At 36.1% G+C, this 18,697-nt stretch overlaps 1 protein-coding gene across 20 annotated transcripts in view; it reads left to right on the top strand.

The window, feature by feature from the left end:
• LOC123684747 (protein turtle) overlaps window positions 1-18,697 on the top strand; it is a 216,420-nt gene that overhangs the window by 170,283 nt on the left and 27,440 nt on the right. For all 20 annotated transcript variants that reach the window (XM_045624157.1, XM_045624156.1, XM_045624162.1 and 17 more), the window contains 3 exons: window positions 4,215-4,444; window positions 9,225-9,406; window positions 12,263-12,494. In XM_045624157.1, the coding sequence (XP_045480113.1) occupies window positions 4,215-4,444; window positions 9,225-9,406; window positions 12,263-12,494 (644 nt within the window). The remainder of the gene's footprint in view (window positions 1-4,214; window positions 4,445-9,224; window positions 9,407-12,262; window positions 12,495-18,697) is intronic.

Here is an 18,697-nt window from a genome sequence, read left to right as displayed (position 1 = left end):
AATCGAGGGCTCACTTCCTAGGGCTTTAGAGATCCTCAGTCTAGGTCCATATATCCCAATGCCGGTGCTCTTCTCTGTTTTTAATCCATCTGTAATCCATATGGATGACTTTTTGTCCAGACAATTTATGAGACTTATTGCACTATGACGGTCATTTACAACCGTTTCAAAATCGTAGGTGGTTGGCATAATGGTGATTCAGTAACTGTTCAACCAAGAATATTAAGTTTTTTAAGATTTCAAATATTCTACTAGATCGAATGAAATAAAATGTCGAAGTGTAATGTTCGCATTGTTTTCCAATCTCAAGCTGGGTGCACCCTCCACTTCCTAGTGGAACAAAGCTTTCCACACAGGTAACCTGCAGGGGTAAATATTTAAGGATTAAATAGTTTCAAGGAGGATGTACCGGGTATTGTACTCTGGAAAGGGGTCGGAGGATTCACAATAGATTACAACATCGCAAGGGGTGATATCTCTTGTGGCGTCTCGAAAGGAATACGTAATCGATTCTTGGAGCAAACAAGGTCTCGGAGATGGAGCAGGAATGAATACTTCAACGATCAAATGGAATCGTACAAATTTTCCGTCAACTGTTGTGTGTGTATATAGGGTGGGATTGCGTATATTAAATGTAAACATCTTCGGTATGGAGTTTGGCGGGGTTCAAACAGATTGCAACACCTAGTGAATGAAAGTTAATCCGTTGTTCTTGAACTTTAGTTTAGTTTTCCAATGAAACACCTTGTATAATAGATTCGGTGATTTCACTTCCTTGAATAAACATGATGGAGTTCAAATTCAATCGAAATAAGGAGACCAATTTGGACTACGCCTCAGAGTAATAAACATAGATAGAGTCATTTTCAGTAAGCAAATTTTGTCCCCAACATGAACTATCAGATGAAAACATACCAGTGATACGATATTTCACTCAATTCGCGAGTTTCCTCACAAAGAATGCACTTTTATGTCCCATAGTGAATCAACGTTTCATATTAACTCAAAATATATTGAAATAATTACCTGAATACATCAAAAATTCTGAAAACAAACTTCAAGTGCGCCAAACGACGTGAAACAACCGATGACACTAGAAGAGCAAAAGTTGCCAAACCTTGGATTTCAGCAGATAGATACAGTAAATAATAAATATTCTGCTCATTATGAATTCGACAATTAGGAAAAATATCTGATTCCAAATATTCAAATTTCCATATTTAATTGAGAATCACTGAAATAAATATATTTAATTCAATTTCTATAATATTGACGATCTTCATGAGAAATGTTCAGTGAGGTATTGTTGAACCTAATATGCCTAGAAACCCTGGTGTGTGCAATGATTAGATTTTGTTTCGAACTTTTTGAACTAGACCACCTGTTGCCTTGTATTACCAGAATTCTGTAAGGTGGTGCTCTTCAGAAATATTCAAATTTCCTCTATCTGTCAGATGAGATATCAAGTGTCAATCAGTATTTTCAAATTTCGATTCTTTGAAATTGAAAACTTCCCAAGCTTTATTTTCAATATTTCATTGTTATAATATGACACCAGGATCCGGGACCAGAATTTCATATTTATTTAGGTTAACTTCAAACAACCTGTGTGGTCTGTGATTACAGTTTACGATAAACGATATATGGGACATCTGAAAATCAAGTATGCATAAATCTCCCGTTCTGTCACAAAGTTTCATACAGTCCATTCAGGAATTATTGACATCGAAGTAGGCCATGAACGTCTAGTCGCGACTTTATTTCTGGTTACAAAAATATCACTAAAAATTACTATGGTTCATCATAGAAATAACCAGTTTGAATTATTTTCATCATTTTCGTATCCGAAAGATCCTGAATTTTCGAAATTACGATTATTACGAAGGGACGCATACAGTCAAGATTTCATAAATTGAAATTCAGATTATATAATGTGAAAATATAGTGAAATGCTATCTCATTTCAAGGAAATCCAATGAAGAGATATATATTCATTTAAGAGTCGCCCATGAATGATCCCATTGAAGATCATTAAAATATGCATATTCCTTTTCACCAAAGGCTCTTTAAAAATTGTTGCATTACTGATGGACACTGGATACCAACCTGCTTGCAAAATTCTTATCAAATAACTCTTATGGATCATTTTAACTGTGGTGTCTAAACTAGTGAAGAATTAAATTACATAAATTATTTTGCCCATAAGAGCTTTAACTCACTCACTAATAGCATTTTTGCATGAAATTATTTTTATCTACTCCCATTGAATTATATATTCATTATTCAACTGCTTTTGAGCAATTAATAGTATCTATTAACAAACATCGTGAGTTATAATAACTCACTACTATAACTCACTATAATAAATCGGAAAATATGGATCTGTGCTTCTATACTTCTCTGCTTCTATTCGATTGGCCGAAAGGGAACATTCCATTATTGTTATTGAGGGGAGGAATGTCCGAGGGAATGTCACTTTTGACGTTTTCAAATTAAGTTGATATCTAATTATTGTGAATGTTTTGCTGAAAACGATTAATTCAGATAGTGAAGATGAAATATGTTATAGGTATACATTTCCAAAAGACAAACAGTTAATGTTACCATACAGAATTACTTGCCCGAAAAAAATATTATGGAGTTTGTAGCAGTAAGGTCATTAAGTCGTCGTTTACAGGAATTTTTTTTGGTATATTTTAATGCATTTTTATAGGCAACTATTAAGGGTTTTCAATATAGTTCTATATCTGTACTGTGTACTGGATTCGAGCTAGCCGAAGCTAGTTCGATTGTGGTTGGTGACACTAAGTTTCCATCTCTCTTGTAGTCGGGATCGAGCACATATGTTTATTTCCCGTTCCTTCTGTCTATATTCTAAGTCTGTATTTTTTTCTAAGTATTTATTGATATAGTCGTAGATAAAGTATAGTATTCAACTTGCGGTAATGGTCATAACTCACTTGATGAATTACAGCACTCGCCTGCGGCTCGTGCTGCAAACTTCATCTTCGTGAGTTATGACCTACATTACCGCTCGTTGAATAATATACTATTAATTTGTGAATTTTGAAATTTAATTGCATTCTATTATTATCTTCAAGTGGGTGAGAGGTGAAGAAATTCTTGAAGTTACTCTTCTGAATATATTTTTCGATTAAATACTCAGTAAAAATTCTATAAAGCAATTGGAATTTATTAGATTTTTGGAATACTCATTGAAGAACAAAAAACAGATATAACAATACTTAATTTCAATATAGAATATAAATAAACTATAGATGCAATGCCAAGACTTTGTTTACCAATCCAATTATAAAATAATTCTCTCTTCATAGATTTATATAATCCTCATGATCACCACTGTCAAAACAAAACATCCAGGTGAAAATCCAAATATCCAGCATTCAAAATAGTGCTCCTTCTACTTTTACCCTTGAATATACTTGAAAAACATTTTGTTTTCTTTCTAGGGTCCACAGTTGAATAATGCTGGCATTTTTAAATAACCAAGTTTCCTCTAGATAAATGAATTTCACATTTTGTTGCAAATATTCTCTGTATTCACCATAAAATCGTACTCAACTTATTATATTTTTCTGTTTATCAATAAGAATTTTCCTTTTATTAACTGTTTTGAACTTGTAATCAATTAAGTTTATGTAATGTTGTCTTTGATTGATTAAAATCCAGATGCTTTTTGGTCAAATTTCATCCAGGCTGATATATTGGTTGCTTTTGGCTCGGCTTTTGGTAACAATCAAATCATTCAATGATTCTTTGAAGGTTAAATCGTATTGCACAGGTTTTCTTCCACTAATAATTCAGGTTGTAATGACTTGCCTTCTTCTTTTTTCAAACAGTACTGTGAGAAATACTCAAATAAACTAATCAATGTGTGTTTGAAATTGATACAACTTTTAAGTTTCAAAATTTCTTCGATCAAAACCAATAACACAAACAAACTGAAATCTAACCTCCTGTCAATGACATTTCCAATGCCAACCCGAAATCTGCAATTCAAAATGTTACTGAATGAGCCAGTACCAACTTAATTTCGATTTTCCAAAGCCACCCGGGATGTCAATAATTCCTGAATGGACTGTAGATACTCATAAGTACACAAACCAGGGTTTCTGAACATCTTAGTTGAATCATAGATCAACTTGGTCGCATTTAGAAATCATGCAATCAGTTCATCAATTTCCCTTTTCCAGGTACGAATGCAAGGTCGTCTTTCTCAACCGTTCCCCGAACCAGCACAAGAACGGCACCTGGTTCCATTTGGACGTCCACGCGCCGCCCAGGTTTGTCGTGACGCCCGAAGACATCATCTACGTCAACCTAGGCGACGCCATCATACTCAACTGCCAGGCAGAGGGAACGCCCACACCTGAGATCCTATGGTATAAGGATGCCAATCCGGTCGAACCTTCTGCTACCATAGGTGAGCATTTGTAGAAGTATTTAGTGATTGTGAAGACGCCCAGTTGTCTTTTCGATCTATTGGAAGGGAAAAAGTGGAATGTCGGACTGAGATACTGCTTATAGTGTCTAGGAGAGCATTCATTGAGTTCAGTTCGTTTGGTCTAGTTATGGTCACTGATCCTTATTAGATCGAGGATTATGTCCCAAAGCTGGAAGACGTTTTTTGGCAAGTCTTTCCCGAGCCAAGTTACGAGGTGCTGCCTCTCTCAGGAATTCAGTGTTTCGTCCCGAGATCGCTGGTGGACTCTTCATTTAGGCTATCTAGCGATCTCTGGCTTTGACACACCCTCTCACACCATCGTGGAGAGGTGACCCTGTTGCGTTGCAACGATCCTTTCGAATCGGCCGAGGCCGAAGTACTGTGGCGCGAAAACTCACAGCACCATCTGTGAGCCGACAGAGTCACTACAGTTTTTTTTCTGGTTGTAAGGGATCGTATGACTTTTTATTGGGTAATCAATTTGCTGTGCCGTATCTAAAACAAAGGCTATAAAGAATATGAGCGACTCCGAAGAGGTTACACAGAATCTTAAAATGCCTCCTAACGTACAGGCAACCCGTCGATCAAAACTGTCGATATGTATATCGTCAGTTCTCTCTGATATGATCGTAGGATCCAGATCCAGAATTTATCGCACATATGGAAGATCAAACATGAAGTGTACTAATAAAAATGATGATTAAAGATTGAAATTTTTTGAAATCATATGAAACGTTTTTACTGTCATTGATATACAGTAATTGAATTATTTCTCTTATTTTTCTATATTGCCACACTTTCAGATTTTCATCAACAAATCAAATCCACAGTTCTAGATCGACAGGTCGCCGAAACCATTATGATAGTCATAATGACAAGTACTCAAAAACATAGGAAATGAAAATAACAAAATAAAAAATTGTGGTTCTACAAAAAAAATCACAACTGCTTTTGGGGGACATTGCAGTATTACTTTTCAATTATCTTTCAAGATATTGTGGGCCTAAACATCAACACATTTGCGTGAGAACTACACTGATCAACAATTGCTAGGGATCACTTATGAACTTCTCTTCATTTGTATTTTTTTCAAGTTATCTCGTGAATATCTGTACATTATATAGTCTCTAAGGAAAAAGTAAGATGTTTTGAGTTGATTATATCAAAGTCTTCCTCACTTCATCGTCTCTTGTTCACAAAATCGATTATTATCTGTAGGCTGTTACAGGTGGAGTGAAAAGCAATGTGGTATTTGTTATTAAATCTGTTTTTTCTCTCGTTCAAACACATAAGGTGACAATAATTGAAGAAATGAGAACAATATCAGCTTATCAGTCATGCCGAGAAGACGTTTGGCTCCTGTGCAACTGGACCAAATCATACGGTGGATACAGGAAGGTTTGTCCCAGCGAGAAGTGTCCCGGCGGTTGAATGTTTCGCAAAGTGTCGTGAGTCGGGCTTGGAATAGATTCATCCAAAACGACTCAGTAGCTTATGTTCATGGGGGAGGTCGGCAGCGCAGTACAACAGCTGCCCAAGATCGTCTTTTGATCCTCAATGCTAGGAGAAATCCCACTTACCCGGCGTCGCGGTTCAATAGATCACTGAGAGTTGCAACAGGAGTTCTAATTTCGAACCAGACTGTAAGACGACGACTACATGTTCGTGGTTTGAGAGCACGTAGGAGGGTACAACATCCCCGTTTGAATAGGGAACACCGGGTTCATCGACGGCAATGGGCTGAGGAGCACCGCAATTGGACACTTGAAGATTGGAGCCGATGTTTATTTACGGATGAGTCTAGATTTCGTTTGGTCAACTCCGATGGACGTATTCTTGCTTGGAGGGAAAGAGGTCGAAAGTATGCAGAACAGTTTATGGTACCCACAACAGCTTTTGGCGGAGGTTCTATATGTGTATGGGGAGGCATTTGTTTGAACCAACGCACAGAGTTGGTTGTTCTGCAGAACACCACCATGACCAGCCAGAGATATCACGATATGATTATTGAACCCATAATTGTTCCGTTTGCGGCTGCCGTGGGCGAGAATTTCATTTTAATTGACGATAATGCCCGTCCACACCGTAGTCGTCTGGTTAATGAAGCGCTAGAAACTCATGCTATTGATAGGATGGACTGGCCAGTTCGCTCTCCAGACATGAATTGCATCGAACATGTCTGGTCTGAGATGTCTAGACAATTGTCAACCTTAGAACAACCGATCAATAACCTGGAGGACCTTTCTAACGCTTTACGGGATATTTGGACGAATTTGCCCCAAAATTTTATAAATCGTTTGATCGAAAGTATGCCTCGTAGGGTAGAATGCTTGAGACGAGCTCGTGGGGGACCAACTAGGTACTAGCTTAACCGAAACTTCAGCCTTCTTGTGGTTTCATCATGAAATTTTTATGTTATTCAAACACAGAATTTTGAGTGTTCCTAATAAAGTCTTTTTTTCTCTCCAACTTTCCATTTTTTCATTCTTTTCTCAAGGGAACCATATTATCATCTGAAAATACTCTGATATCTGACTAAATTTATAATCTTGGAGCGAATATTTCAGAAATAAATTTAGAACAAGTAAGTGATCCCTATCAATTGTTGAGCAGTGTATACAAATTAATCATCTGAAAATCGTAATACACTAATTTTCATTATAATAGCTGTTTCTTAATATTATTTATGTGGCTCTCTGTACATTTGTTACTCTCTTTGTTTCTTCAAAGTTTTTGTTGAATCAAGAAATCTAAGACATGCTTCAACAACTTTTAGAAATCGTTAAATTGTTTTTTAAAAAGCAGTACTCATTTGAGAGAAAGTTAATCAATTTACTATTCGTCGTTTTGTGGAAAAATTTGAATATGAATTTTCTTTTGACAATACAAGATCACCAGTATCAAGTACTGATCCGCACTTTCAAATTTGTCTACAATACGACGATTAGCAAGTCGATTGACTGATTGATATTGTGCATGAGTTCTTCTTGAAATTCTATCAGTATTCACGATTGAGAACTGATTTTTATATCTAACAATTTCTAAACGTTTTCAAGTGTGTATCTTTCCATGATTAAATGACATAACCTACTGAATACAAATTATATAAGAAATTTAAGAAAAAACAATAGAATGTTGGCATGTTCCTATTAGTACTTCAAATTATATAGAAGTTTGTTTTAGAAAATACTTCAAGTAGACATTGTTAATCTACTGAATACAAATGATATAAGAAATAAAAATAATGCAGTGTTGTTACAACCATTTCAAATTGAATAAACCTATATAGAAGTTTGCTTTAGAAAATACTCCTAGAGAACACTATTAAATGTATCTCAATTTCTATGGTGTCTTTCTGTAAGTTTTTAGAAAGCAAAATTTTATTAGTCCCACCCTTTAAATTCATTTTATTCATTGATATATTTTTCAAACAACATTTTTTTGCAACATTTCATATCATAACTACCTTTTGATTTGCCAAGACAAGAATTATTATCTGGATACAAATGAAATTCCAAAATATAAAAGTTTCACAACCAACAGCACCCTTTTCAATGAGACACCCTGTGCAGTGAACAACTAGACCAACTGAAAACAACGCTCTTTGAATCTCTCAACACCGGATCTAAAATTTTCCACTTCCACATCCGATAAAGAAAAAAATGGGGCGTTAGTTAGAGAATAGCTTAGTTTTTTTCCGTTCTTCGACCCAATGCTGCACCTTCTCTCTTTCATCAACCTTTGATGCACATGTACGTCACGCAATGAAGACAAAGGGACCATTTTTATCCATGCTCGAGAAGGGTATGGCTGAAACACGAAGCTGTTCGGCTTGAATTCCAATCAGGCTAAATGGTTCTCTAAGTTTCATTTTCGACGTACGCGAGTGGAAAATGATGGAAAATACTTTGCAAGAATATTCTTTCTGGAGTTGCTCCAGCTCAGTCTGAAAAAATTTAATAAACATGAAACTTAAGATTGATAGTTCATCTTAAGACATCTGTTCACCTTTAGACATTGATTTGATGACATCTGTTGACCTAGGAATCTGTTAAGAAATGTAGTAGCATCAGCAGGAGTTATATTTGTGAACTTTCAAAAATGGGTCACAAAAATCTTGGGTAATTTTTTCAATATTTTTTTGAGTTATCTATAGTTCTAGCTAGTTGAGACATCAAAATTGTTATTTTGCATACAAATGCAAATTTTCTCAAACGAATCTGCAGTTTTGAATCCCTTATCAAATTGAGTCCACAAACTCAACCTGATCAAAACCCACCTTGAAAATTTAAAATTTCAAGCTCCTTTCATTTGGGAGATATCGTGTTTACGACTAGCAGGCTGGACGAAAGGACAGAATAGAACTTGAGAACTGGTTCGTCATCAGTAAGTCAAGCCTTGTTGTTTGAGACCATTTCCGGTTGTCTCAGCACATTAAACTTTGACTTTTGGGCTATGGAGAGAGATGTCTTTGGTGATATTCGATTTTCAATGGTCCATAATAATTTTGTTTGTTAACATACCCCGAAAGAAGGAAGTGAGCTTTATCTCTCGTCCAAAAAAACACAATCGCAAAAAAAAATGTTAAGCGATCGCTATGTCAAAGATGTTGAATATCAGAATCCGTCATTTTCCACACGAATTACTTCACAAAACACTCTTCTGCATCACTTTACCCTACTTGCTGTCAGTTCAAGAACACACGGTCATTGGTACCAGTAAATTTGTGTAGTCTGTGATTTTTTTCCACTACGTCTAGGCATCTTCAACGACGGCACCGAGCTACGTATCAGCAACATCAGGCACGAGGACATCGGGGACTACACATGTATAGCCAGGAATGGAGAGGGTCAGATATCGCATACGGCAAGGGTGATCATAGCCGGTGGAGCTGTCATAATGGTACCTCCGACCAACCAGACGAAGCTCGAGGGCGAAAAGGTGAGTTAATTTTCAAAAAAATTCTATATACAAAGTCCTAAATGCTTCTTTATTGTACAAAACTAGTTATACATTCATGATTCAAATTATTGTACATCGCTGGCCACTACTTTCTCTCATCTTTCGGGCAGCGTACGAATCCAGCATTGAAAAAACTGGTCATCTTTTAAAGCGATCCACTAACCAATCCAATTTTTAACTTTTTCATAAGACTGGAAGTGATCGTCAGCCAGGCCGTGTGCCATTGATCGAAACAAGTCATAGTCCGAAGGAGCAACGTATGGAGAATACGTCGAGTGGGGTAGGACTTCCCATGCCAACGTTTCCAAGTATGTCTTGGCCACATTCGCAGCATTGTCATGCTGTTAAATTACTTTATCAGTTCTCTCGTTTTGCGTATTGCGACCGTTCTTTTTTCCATGGTCGGTTCAAACGCATTAATTGCGTTCGATAACGATCGCCTGTGATTTGCTGCTGTTTCTGAATAAACTATATTATTATTATTTGATGTTAATTATTGGGATTCCACAAAGATTTTTCCTGATTATTTTGTATATGGAGATTATAGTGTTGTTGTTATTGTTAACATTGAAGTGTCACATTGATTAGCCCTGAAGAAGGATAAGTGATTATCTGAAAGCTTGGCTGAGACAATAAAGAGCTAAAATTGTGATTATTGACTACACACCCGATAAACTTTTCCATTTGAATGTCTGATTTTGTGCCACATAACAGTTCTTTGCGGAAAGAGTTGATTTTCTTCTTTCATTCGAAAAAACCGCGGTTGATGCGCATCGAAAGCCCCAGAAACGCTGCTCTAAATGAAATAACGATACGTATTGGTTCCGTTGCTTCGAAGATAGTGAAGGAAGGTCAAAAACCTTCGAAGAAGCTGAAATGAAAGTATTGCTAAATGAGAATCCATGCCAAATGCAAGAGGAGCTTGCTTCAGCATTAGGAGTTACACACCAAGCCATTTTCAAGCCACCTTATGCGGTTGGAATGATTCGAAAACAGAGAACTTGGATTCCTTGCAACTTGAAGCCAAGGTACGATGAACGTCGTTTTTTCGCCGGGAAACAACTGCTTCAGAGGCAAAAAAGGAAGGGTTTTTTATTGTATCATGACGATTGATGAAAAGAATCTATTACAGCAACCGAAAGAAAATAAGTCATGGAGATTGCCTCGACCGAATATTCACGCTGCGAAAGATATGCTGTGTATTTGGTGGGACCAGGTTGGGGTTATTCATTATGAGCTGTTGAAACCGAGAGAAACCATTACTGGGGAACGATATCGACTTCAATTGATGCAATTGAGCCGGGCACTGCGCGAAAAACGACCACATTATGAGTGGATTCTCATGGGAGGATAGAGTGATTCTACAGCATGACAACACTCGGCCTCACGTTGCTAAACTGGAAACGCTCAAATGGGACGACCTACCCCACCCGCCTTATTCCGCAGATATTGCCCTATCAGATTATTACTTGTTCCGATCGATGGCACATAATCTTGCTCATCAGCAGTTCCATCAGTTCTTATGAAGACATCAAAAAAGGCTTAGTTACTGAATAGCCTCAAAAAATGAACACTTTTACCGTAAAGGTATTCGAGCTCTACCAAGAATATCGAAATTTTTTTTTCTAATATTCAATGAACATTATAAAAAGAAAAGAAATAAAACCATAAGTCTTGTTTAAGTTCATGAAATAAGCTTTTGATAATGTCTGGTATGCCCAACCAATTCATAATATACACCAACCAACACTTGTCCCAATAATTCTCGGACACAACCAAGAAAAACATGCATCTGAAAAATTCTACTTCATTCGTCAACATAGTCACCTCAAAGATTGATACATGTGCTACAACGCTCCTCTAACTTTTCATTACCTTTTCTGTAGGAAGATTCGTCTTTGCTTTCTAAATAATCTTCAACCTCGGCAACCAATTCTTCATTAGAGCCAAATTTCTTTCAGATCTGCAAAAAAACAGTTATCTCGAGGTTCAGATCTGAATATAATATTAACAGTTCACAAGGTATGGCCTAGATTGTCAATAAAGAAACCATGCACGTTTCAAAACACAGATGACACATACTTGCCAACTGATTTTTGACAGGTGAAAAAACTCTCAGTCAAACTCCACCAAATACAAACTTTATTGAGTGTAATATCAAAAGGGACATGTTTCGAAGGAACAATCCTTCATTTTCAGCCAGAAAAAGGTCTACAGAAATAAGAAATGTCAGTATAGTCATCAAAATTGAAATTTTCAACCTACCATATGTGGTGGAAAAAATAACAACCAAGAATATATGCGAATATTAAAAACAAAGAGGAATTTAGCCGCAAAACCTTGCGGGTCCCCCAATGTTAGGGTGAAAATAACATTCCTGTCCATACAGTATCAACTAATAAAAATTGTGACCATGCACGTGTTGTTCTTGAAAAGGGTCATGACAAGGAAGTGACGCTTGACATGACATGAAGTTCAATATCCGTCATCCACCGAGCGAGACGTCACGAGTCAAGGCGACAGAGCTACTGTCCAATGGACCTATGGTAAAGAGCACAACATAAACCGACCGCAAAAACTCTCAAAAAAGGCTGAACTAGAAAAAATGGCAATGTGTAATGTGTGATGTTTGACATTTTGATTATCTTCGAACGGTTTTCACCAACTTCTTTCCATTCTGCTGATGCTCTCTATAACATATAAACTGGTTATTCCTCCTAAAAAGCATCGTTAGGAATTGACGATGAGTTGTTGAGGTCCCAGGAACTTGACATACTCTACAAGGCCAAATATCAAAATTCAAGTGTTCAAACTCAAATTACTTTTCTGTTCCAGGTTCAGTTCAACTGTGAAGCCAAAGCCCAACCAGGCAACGTGACCGTCAAATGGTTCAGAGAGGGAGCTCCTGTTAAGGAACTGTCTTCTTTGGAGACCAGGGTGACCATCAGAAGGGACGGTTCTTTGGTCATCAATCCTGTAAGCTCCGACGATACAGGACAGTACCTCTGCGAAGTGAGCAATGGCATAGGAGAACCCCAGTCAGCGTCAGCATATCTCAATGTAGAATGTAAGTTTTTTTCTATGACAAATTTGGTACCAGTTATGATTCTTCTTGTTGATTCGGTTCTATTCGATCAGGATCGGGATATAGTAAAAGTAGGAAATCCATGTAAAGTGCAAGCCTTCCATACGAATACTGTATGACCTTTGTGCATTATGTGAACAGAAAAATAATTTGATATCTATTCAATGAATTTTATCAACGAAATATCAGAAATTATGAACACTATCAATATTTTTCATTAGAATTAGTATGAAAATTTTCTGAGAAGATTTAGTGTGCTCTATACATCCTTCAGCAACAGATGTTCTTTTCCAACCACCACAACATTTCAGCCTAGTCATACTGGCTCCACCTTCGGCCAGAACAATTGTTGCTGTTGATGTGTGACGAATACTGTGACTTGTATATTTTTCAGGTTCAAATACACCCAGATATTTGGCAATGATACAAAATTGGATTTCAGACTGGTTAATTTGATTTCGGAAAACTAAAGTTTCAATTCAGAATAGTGAAGTTAATTTCAGAAACAGCTAATTATATTCCAGAAAAGGAAAATTGTATTTTAGAAGTTATCGATTCAATTATAGATGATGTAATATGTAATTCAAGAACAGTACTGAATGTGAGGTACCAGTACAATAGGCAACACAGGTATTACATACATTTGGCTACCGAGGCATTGTGGTATTGAAGGAAAGGAAATGAAAAAGCCGATGAACTTGCGAAAGGACCATCAAGGTGAACACATGTTGGTCCTAAGCCTTTTTGTGGGGTTATAAAAGGCAGAGGTTCAACAATGAGAGCAGGACAATAGAATAATCCTCTGGAGGAGCACTCCTGGTGTATACCAAGCTCTTGATACTAGCACAAGCTGAGCTTCGGGTAATGGTGGGACTGCCGACAGGGCAGTGTTGGAGCAAAAACCTTTTGTACCGCATGGGTAAGTCAGCAGATGAGATTTGCAGGCTCTGTGGATATGAGGTAGCAACATCCGAACATATAGTGAGCAAATGCTGGAGTTGACTGGTCTAAGAACCACTCATATGGGAAAGTCAGTCCTGGATATTCACGAAGTAACGGGCAAGGCTCATAAGGATGTTGTCGGCTTCGTTAACACTGTTAACAGTATCAACAGCTTCCTTGGGTTCGTATGAATAGCTAGGGTTAAGAACAAAAGATCAATTTGGTCGCAGTTCCCGGGAGGCTAACAGAGCCGCAACGATCCCAATTTAATAAAAATAATAATATAATATATATGGCTCTACATTTTTATTAATTCTGCAGGACATGTAACCAATTCTGAATTTTAGTTTCCTTTTTCTGAATTCCAAATTATCAAATCCTAATTCCGAATTTATATTTTCTGAAATCAATTTTCCTTTTCTGAATTACATGTTGCTATTCTGAAATACAAATTACAGTTTCTGAATTACTTTTTACGCTTTCTGAATTACAATTGTAAAATTGGAAAAGGTATATAGTTACAAAAAGTAAGACATTTCATAACGTCAATTGGTTTTAGAAATTGTCACTTTAAATAATATAAAAATATATAAAATATAAAAAATAGTATTTCATAAATTTGTTTTAGTTAGAGTGAAATTTATTTTAAACAACTGTAAACAGCTATTATAAATAACTCACAGTTTTTTCCTAGAGTTCAAACAATCAATGTAATATTTGAATAAACTCTTCTAAATGTCAAAATTAGAGAAAAAACTATTTCTGTAGTTGAGTAACAGGACTTCTTCTTCATACTTCAAATTAGGAATTTGCCTATTTCTTCTTCACCACCATGCCTAGTCTGTTCTCAAGTTGTCACTCCATGGCTTCCTCGGTCTTTCGATACTTCTGCGATCCAAAGGTGATTTGTCGCGAGCAATTTTAACAATTCGTGTGTCGCCCATTCGGTTAATATGTTGGTTCCATTCCACTTTCCTATCTAGTATCCAGCTGTTAATATCTTTTATCTTGCATGTTTCTCTGATTCTATCTATTCTTCTGAGTACCCCCTTCTCTGCCGTTTTCAGTATACATCTGGTCTGGTCGAGTTTCAGCGGTGTAAGTCATTATTGGTCTTATTGTTGCCTTATATATTCTGGATTTCGTTTCAGTTGAAATGTGTTTATTCCGCCAAATTGATTATTGAGGTAAGCTGCTATTCTAGAGGCTTTGTTGATTTGCTCTTGGGCCTCGGCTCAACATCTCCATATCCCAATATTTCTATACCGAGATATTCGAACTTCATGACTTGTTCAATGATTTTATCATCAACAACTAGTTTACAACGTGTTTGAATTTTTGTCGTTGTCATGCATTTTGATTTAGATGTTGATATCACCATATTGAGCGTTTTGGCCATCTGATTGAATATTTGTAGAAGCCTCTCTAACTGTAAATCATCTTTACTGTCTGCAACCAGGACTGTATCATCGGCATAACATAAAATCTTGATCTCTCTATCCCTGTTAAGGGCGAGCTATCACAGCACCAACTTTTGTGGGATGCAAATTTTCACCACGGATTGGTATACCCTTAGATTCGGATAAAACACTTGGATATTTATCCTTACATTGAATAGGAACAAACAATAATGACAATGTGAAATGAAACTAGTTTATGAACTAGTGGACTGTATTTCTATGGTTATGTATCAGCTGATTGCTGTCTGTACAATTTGAACTTACTGCGAACACAGGGATGTGGAAATAGAATGGGGATGACTAAGATGCATAGAATACCTGGTGTGTCTACTTATACCTGTAAAACTTTCAGACAAAACGGGAGATTTTTCAGATTTATACCTACTTGATTTCAAGGGATCGCGGTCTGTTTCAGATGGCGCATACATCGTTTACATTTGACTAAGATGCATAGAATACCTGGTGTGTTTACTGATTCGATTTTGTTTCAGACTTTTTGAGAGACCAACCTGTTGCTTTGGTGGTCTGCTTCACCAGAGTGCTGTAAGGTGGCGCTCTTTGAAATTTTTCGAATTCCCGCATCTGCCTGGTGCCGTTTAAAAAGGAAATACTGATTTTAGACACTGCAAACATTCACAATAAATTACAATTCAGTTCATATCGAATTTTTACTCAAATGAATGGAATATAATGACAGACCATAGAATATAAAATATTATTGTTCTATACTCAAAGTTCACGACAAGAGCGTAGAAATAGGGGGATACTGGGGGTAATTACACGGTGCTCCTAAATTGGAGATACAAATGAAAATGACAGATTTCCGGTTCATTTCAAGAAAAAAAGTCCTGTAACATGAGTCCCCAAACATTTTGTTTTGAGATACATGTGTTGAAGTTCAAGTTATTTTCTCGTATAACCTTCCCTTCACAAGATATTTAATATGAATTGGCATAAATATTCTAGTTTAAAGTTTTCATTATGTGATATGCTAATTTTGAATGCAAATCCACAGGGTGATATATTTTCTGGAAGGATGCCTGCTTCCTTCCTCCAAAACTATATTTTGGTGAATGGCTGTTAGTTTAGAAAAATGTAAAAAAAAACTCTGGTCCAGTACTACACTTTTTGGTTTGTTATAGTTTTGTCGTATCTGCTATCGATTTCTAGAAAAATCTCTAGTAATCCTCAGGAAAATCCAAATTATTATAAAGATCCAGCTAGTAAGCTCTAATGAATGCATTAACTATAAGTTTTAGTAGTTATTTACCTAATCTGTAGCGAAGATTAATAAATATTTGATAAACTGTACGACACACTAGAAACAACCTGTATATTGAAAGCAAAGCGTTTGTGGGCTCATATTCATGAAACTTTTTTTTCTCAAAATTTTCCAAGTAATTTCTCATTTTCCTTCGTAACTCTTATTTGAGAACAAGGTAAGAACAACCGAATTAGTAACAACAAAAATTATTTCGAGTAATTTGGTTCAAACTTCATTATCAAACTTCTTTTTCTAACATTACTGATATGAATAAAAGTTGTCGTCAAAAAATTTTTTTTCGAATATCCCTCCCCAAGAAAAAAAAGATCTACGCCCTTGGTTCACAAGTGTCGAGAATTAAGAGAAATGTCAAATGTAAACGATGTATGCGCCATCTGAAAAGCCCGCGATCCCTCGAAATCAAGTAGGTATAAATCCGAAAAATCTCCCGTTTTGTCTGAAAGTTTTATAGGTATAAGTAGACACACCAGGTATTCTATGCATCTTACATTTGACATTTCTCTCAATTCTCGACTCTTGTGAACCAAGGGCGTAGTTTTTTTTTTCTTGATGGGGGATTATCGAAAAAAAAAATTTTGACGCAACTTTTATTCATATCTGTGATGTTAGAAAAAGAAGTTTGAACCAAATTACTCGAAATAATTCATTTTGTTACTAATTCGGTTGTTCTTACCTTATACTAGGTGTTCTCAAATTAGAGTTACGAAGGAAAATCAGGAATTACTTGGATAATTTTGAGAAAAAAAGTTTTATGAATATGAGCCCACAAACGCTTTGCTTTCAATATACAGGTTGTTCCTAGTGTGTCGTACAGTTTATCAAATATTTATTAACCTTCGCTACAGATTGGGTAAATAAATACCAAAACTTATAATTAATACATTCATTAGAGCTTACTAGTTGGATCTTTATAATAATTTGGATTTTCTTGAGGATTACTAGAGATTTTTTCTAGAAATCGATAGCAGATATGACAAAACTATAACAAACCAAAAAGTGTAGTACTGGACCAGAGTTTTTTTCTTCATTTTTCTAAACTAAAAGACATTCACCAAAATATAGTTTTGGACGAAGGAAGCAGGCATCCTTCCAGAAAAAATATCACTCTGTAGATTTGCATTCAAAATTAGCATATCAAATGGTGAAAACTTCAAACTGGAATATCTATGGCCAATTCAAATTAAATATCTTGTGAAGCGAAGGTTATACGAGAAAAAAACTTAAACTTTAACACATGTATCTCAAAACAAAACGTTTGGGGACTCATGTTATAGGACTTTTTTTCTTGAAATGATCCGGAAATCTGTCATTTTCATTTGTATCTCCAATTTAGGAACACCGTGTAATTACCCCCAGTATCCCCCTATTTCTACGCTCTTGTCGTGAACTTTGAGTATAGAACAATAATATTTTATATTCTATGGTCTGTCATTATATTCCATTCATTTGATTGGAAATTTGATATGAACTGAATTGTAATTCATTGTGAATGTTTGCAGTGTCTAAAATCAGTATTTCCTTTTCAAACGGCACCAAGCAGATAGCGGAAATTCGAAAATTTTTGAAGAGCGCCCCCTTACAGAACTCTGGTGAAGCAGACCACCAAAGCAACAGGTGGGTCTCCCAAAAAGTCTGAAACAAAATCGGATCAGTAAACACACCAGGTATTCTATGCATCTTAGGGATGACGGTAGCGGTCGGCGATATCGAGTTGAGACCATAGAACTACATATTTGTGATTTATTGTTCCTTATGAGCTGGCCTCAACCATGTATTAAAAATTGGATCATAATTTAAATGAATTACCTCAAACAATACCCTATTTTGTACCCTCTCAGTTTACGAACATTTTTTATAACTACGTCCATGATGATGTTGAAATGTAGTGGGCTTAGAGAATCAACCTGTCTAATGGACTAGTTTTAATTTTTTCGTTAAGGATTAATTCTGAAAATTTAAGTAAAATCAAACAAAAATGTGGAAAAATCATTGAAATATCTCTAGAAATGAAAAAGTTGTGGGACTTTGAAGTTGCGCTTGGAAGAATAATTTCATAGTACGTGTAAGTGTCGTGACGTCACACACTAGACGACTGGTATTCGCAGAGTGCTTACGAATTCATTGGTGTACAATCACTTGTGCCGTTCGTGTCGTGTTTTGTTCGTTACACGATGGCTGAAATAACTTACTATATCATACATATAAATTACTTTTTTCTCTTTTTACTTTTTACTCCTCACATAAATATGTTTTGCCATTGATAGACTTCAACAACCAGTACTCAACTACAAACTGTTTATGAAACGTTTTTTGAATAAATCATCGTTATAAGTTGAACCATGATGAAGCAAACTCAAAAGTAGGTACTCACTTGAAAAGTTTAACTCCTTTTATTTCAACACTGACATAAGATGGATTTGAAGAAAAAACTCCATCACTGCAAATATATCTATTATGGTGACATAAAAACAAAACTCGAGTTAAAACTACACTGTACA

The sequence above is a fragment of the Harmonia axyridis genome, chromosome 7, assembly GCF_914767665.1.
Source record: "Harmonia axyridis chromosome 7, icHarAxyr1.1, whole genome shotgun sequence".
Lineage (NCBI taxonomy): Eukaryota > Metazoa > Arthropoda > Insecta > Coleoptera > Coccinellidae > Harmonia > Harmonia axyridis.
The sequence above is the reverse complement of the archived record's forward strand: the minus strand, read 5'-3'. Positions and strand labels throughout refer to the sequence as shown.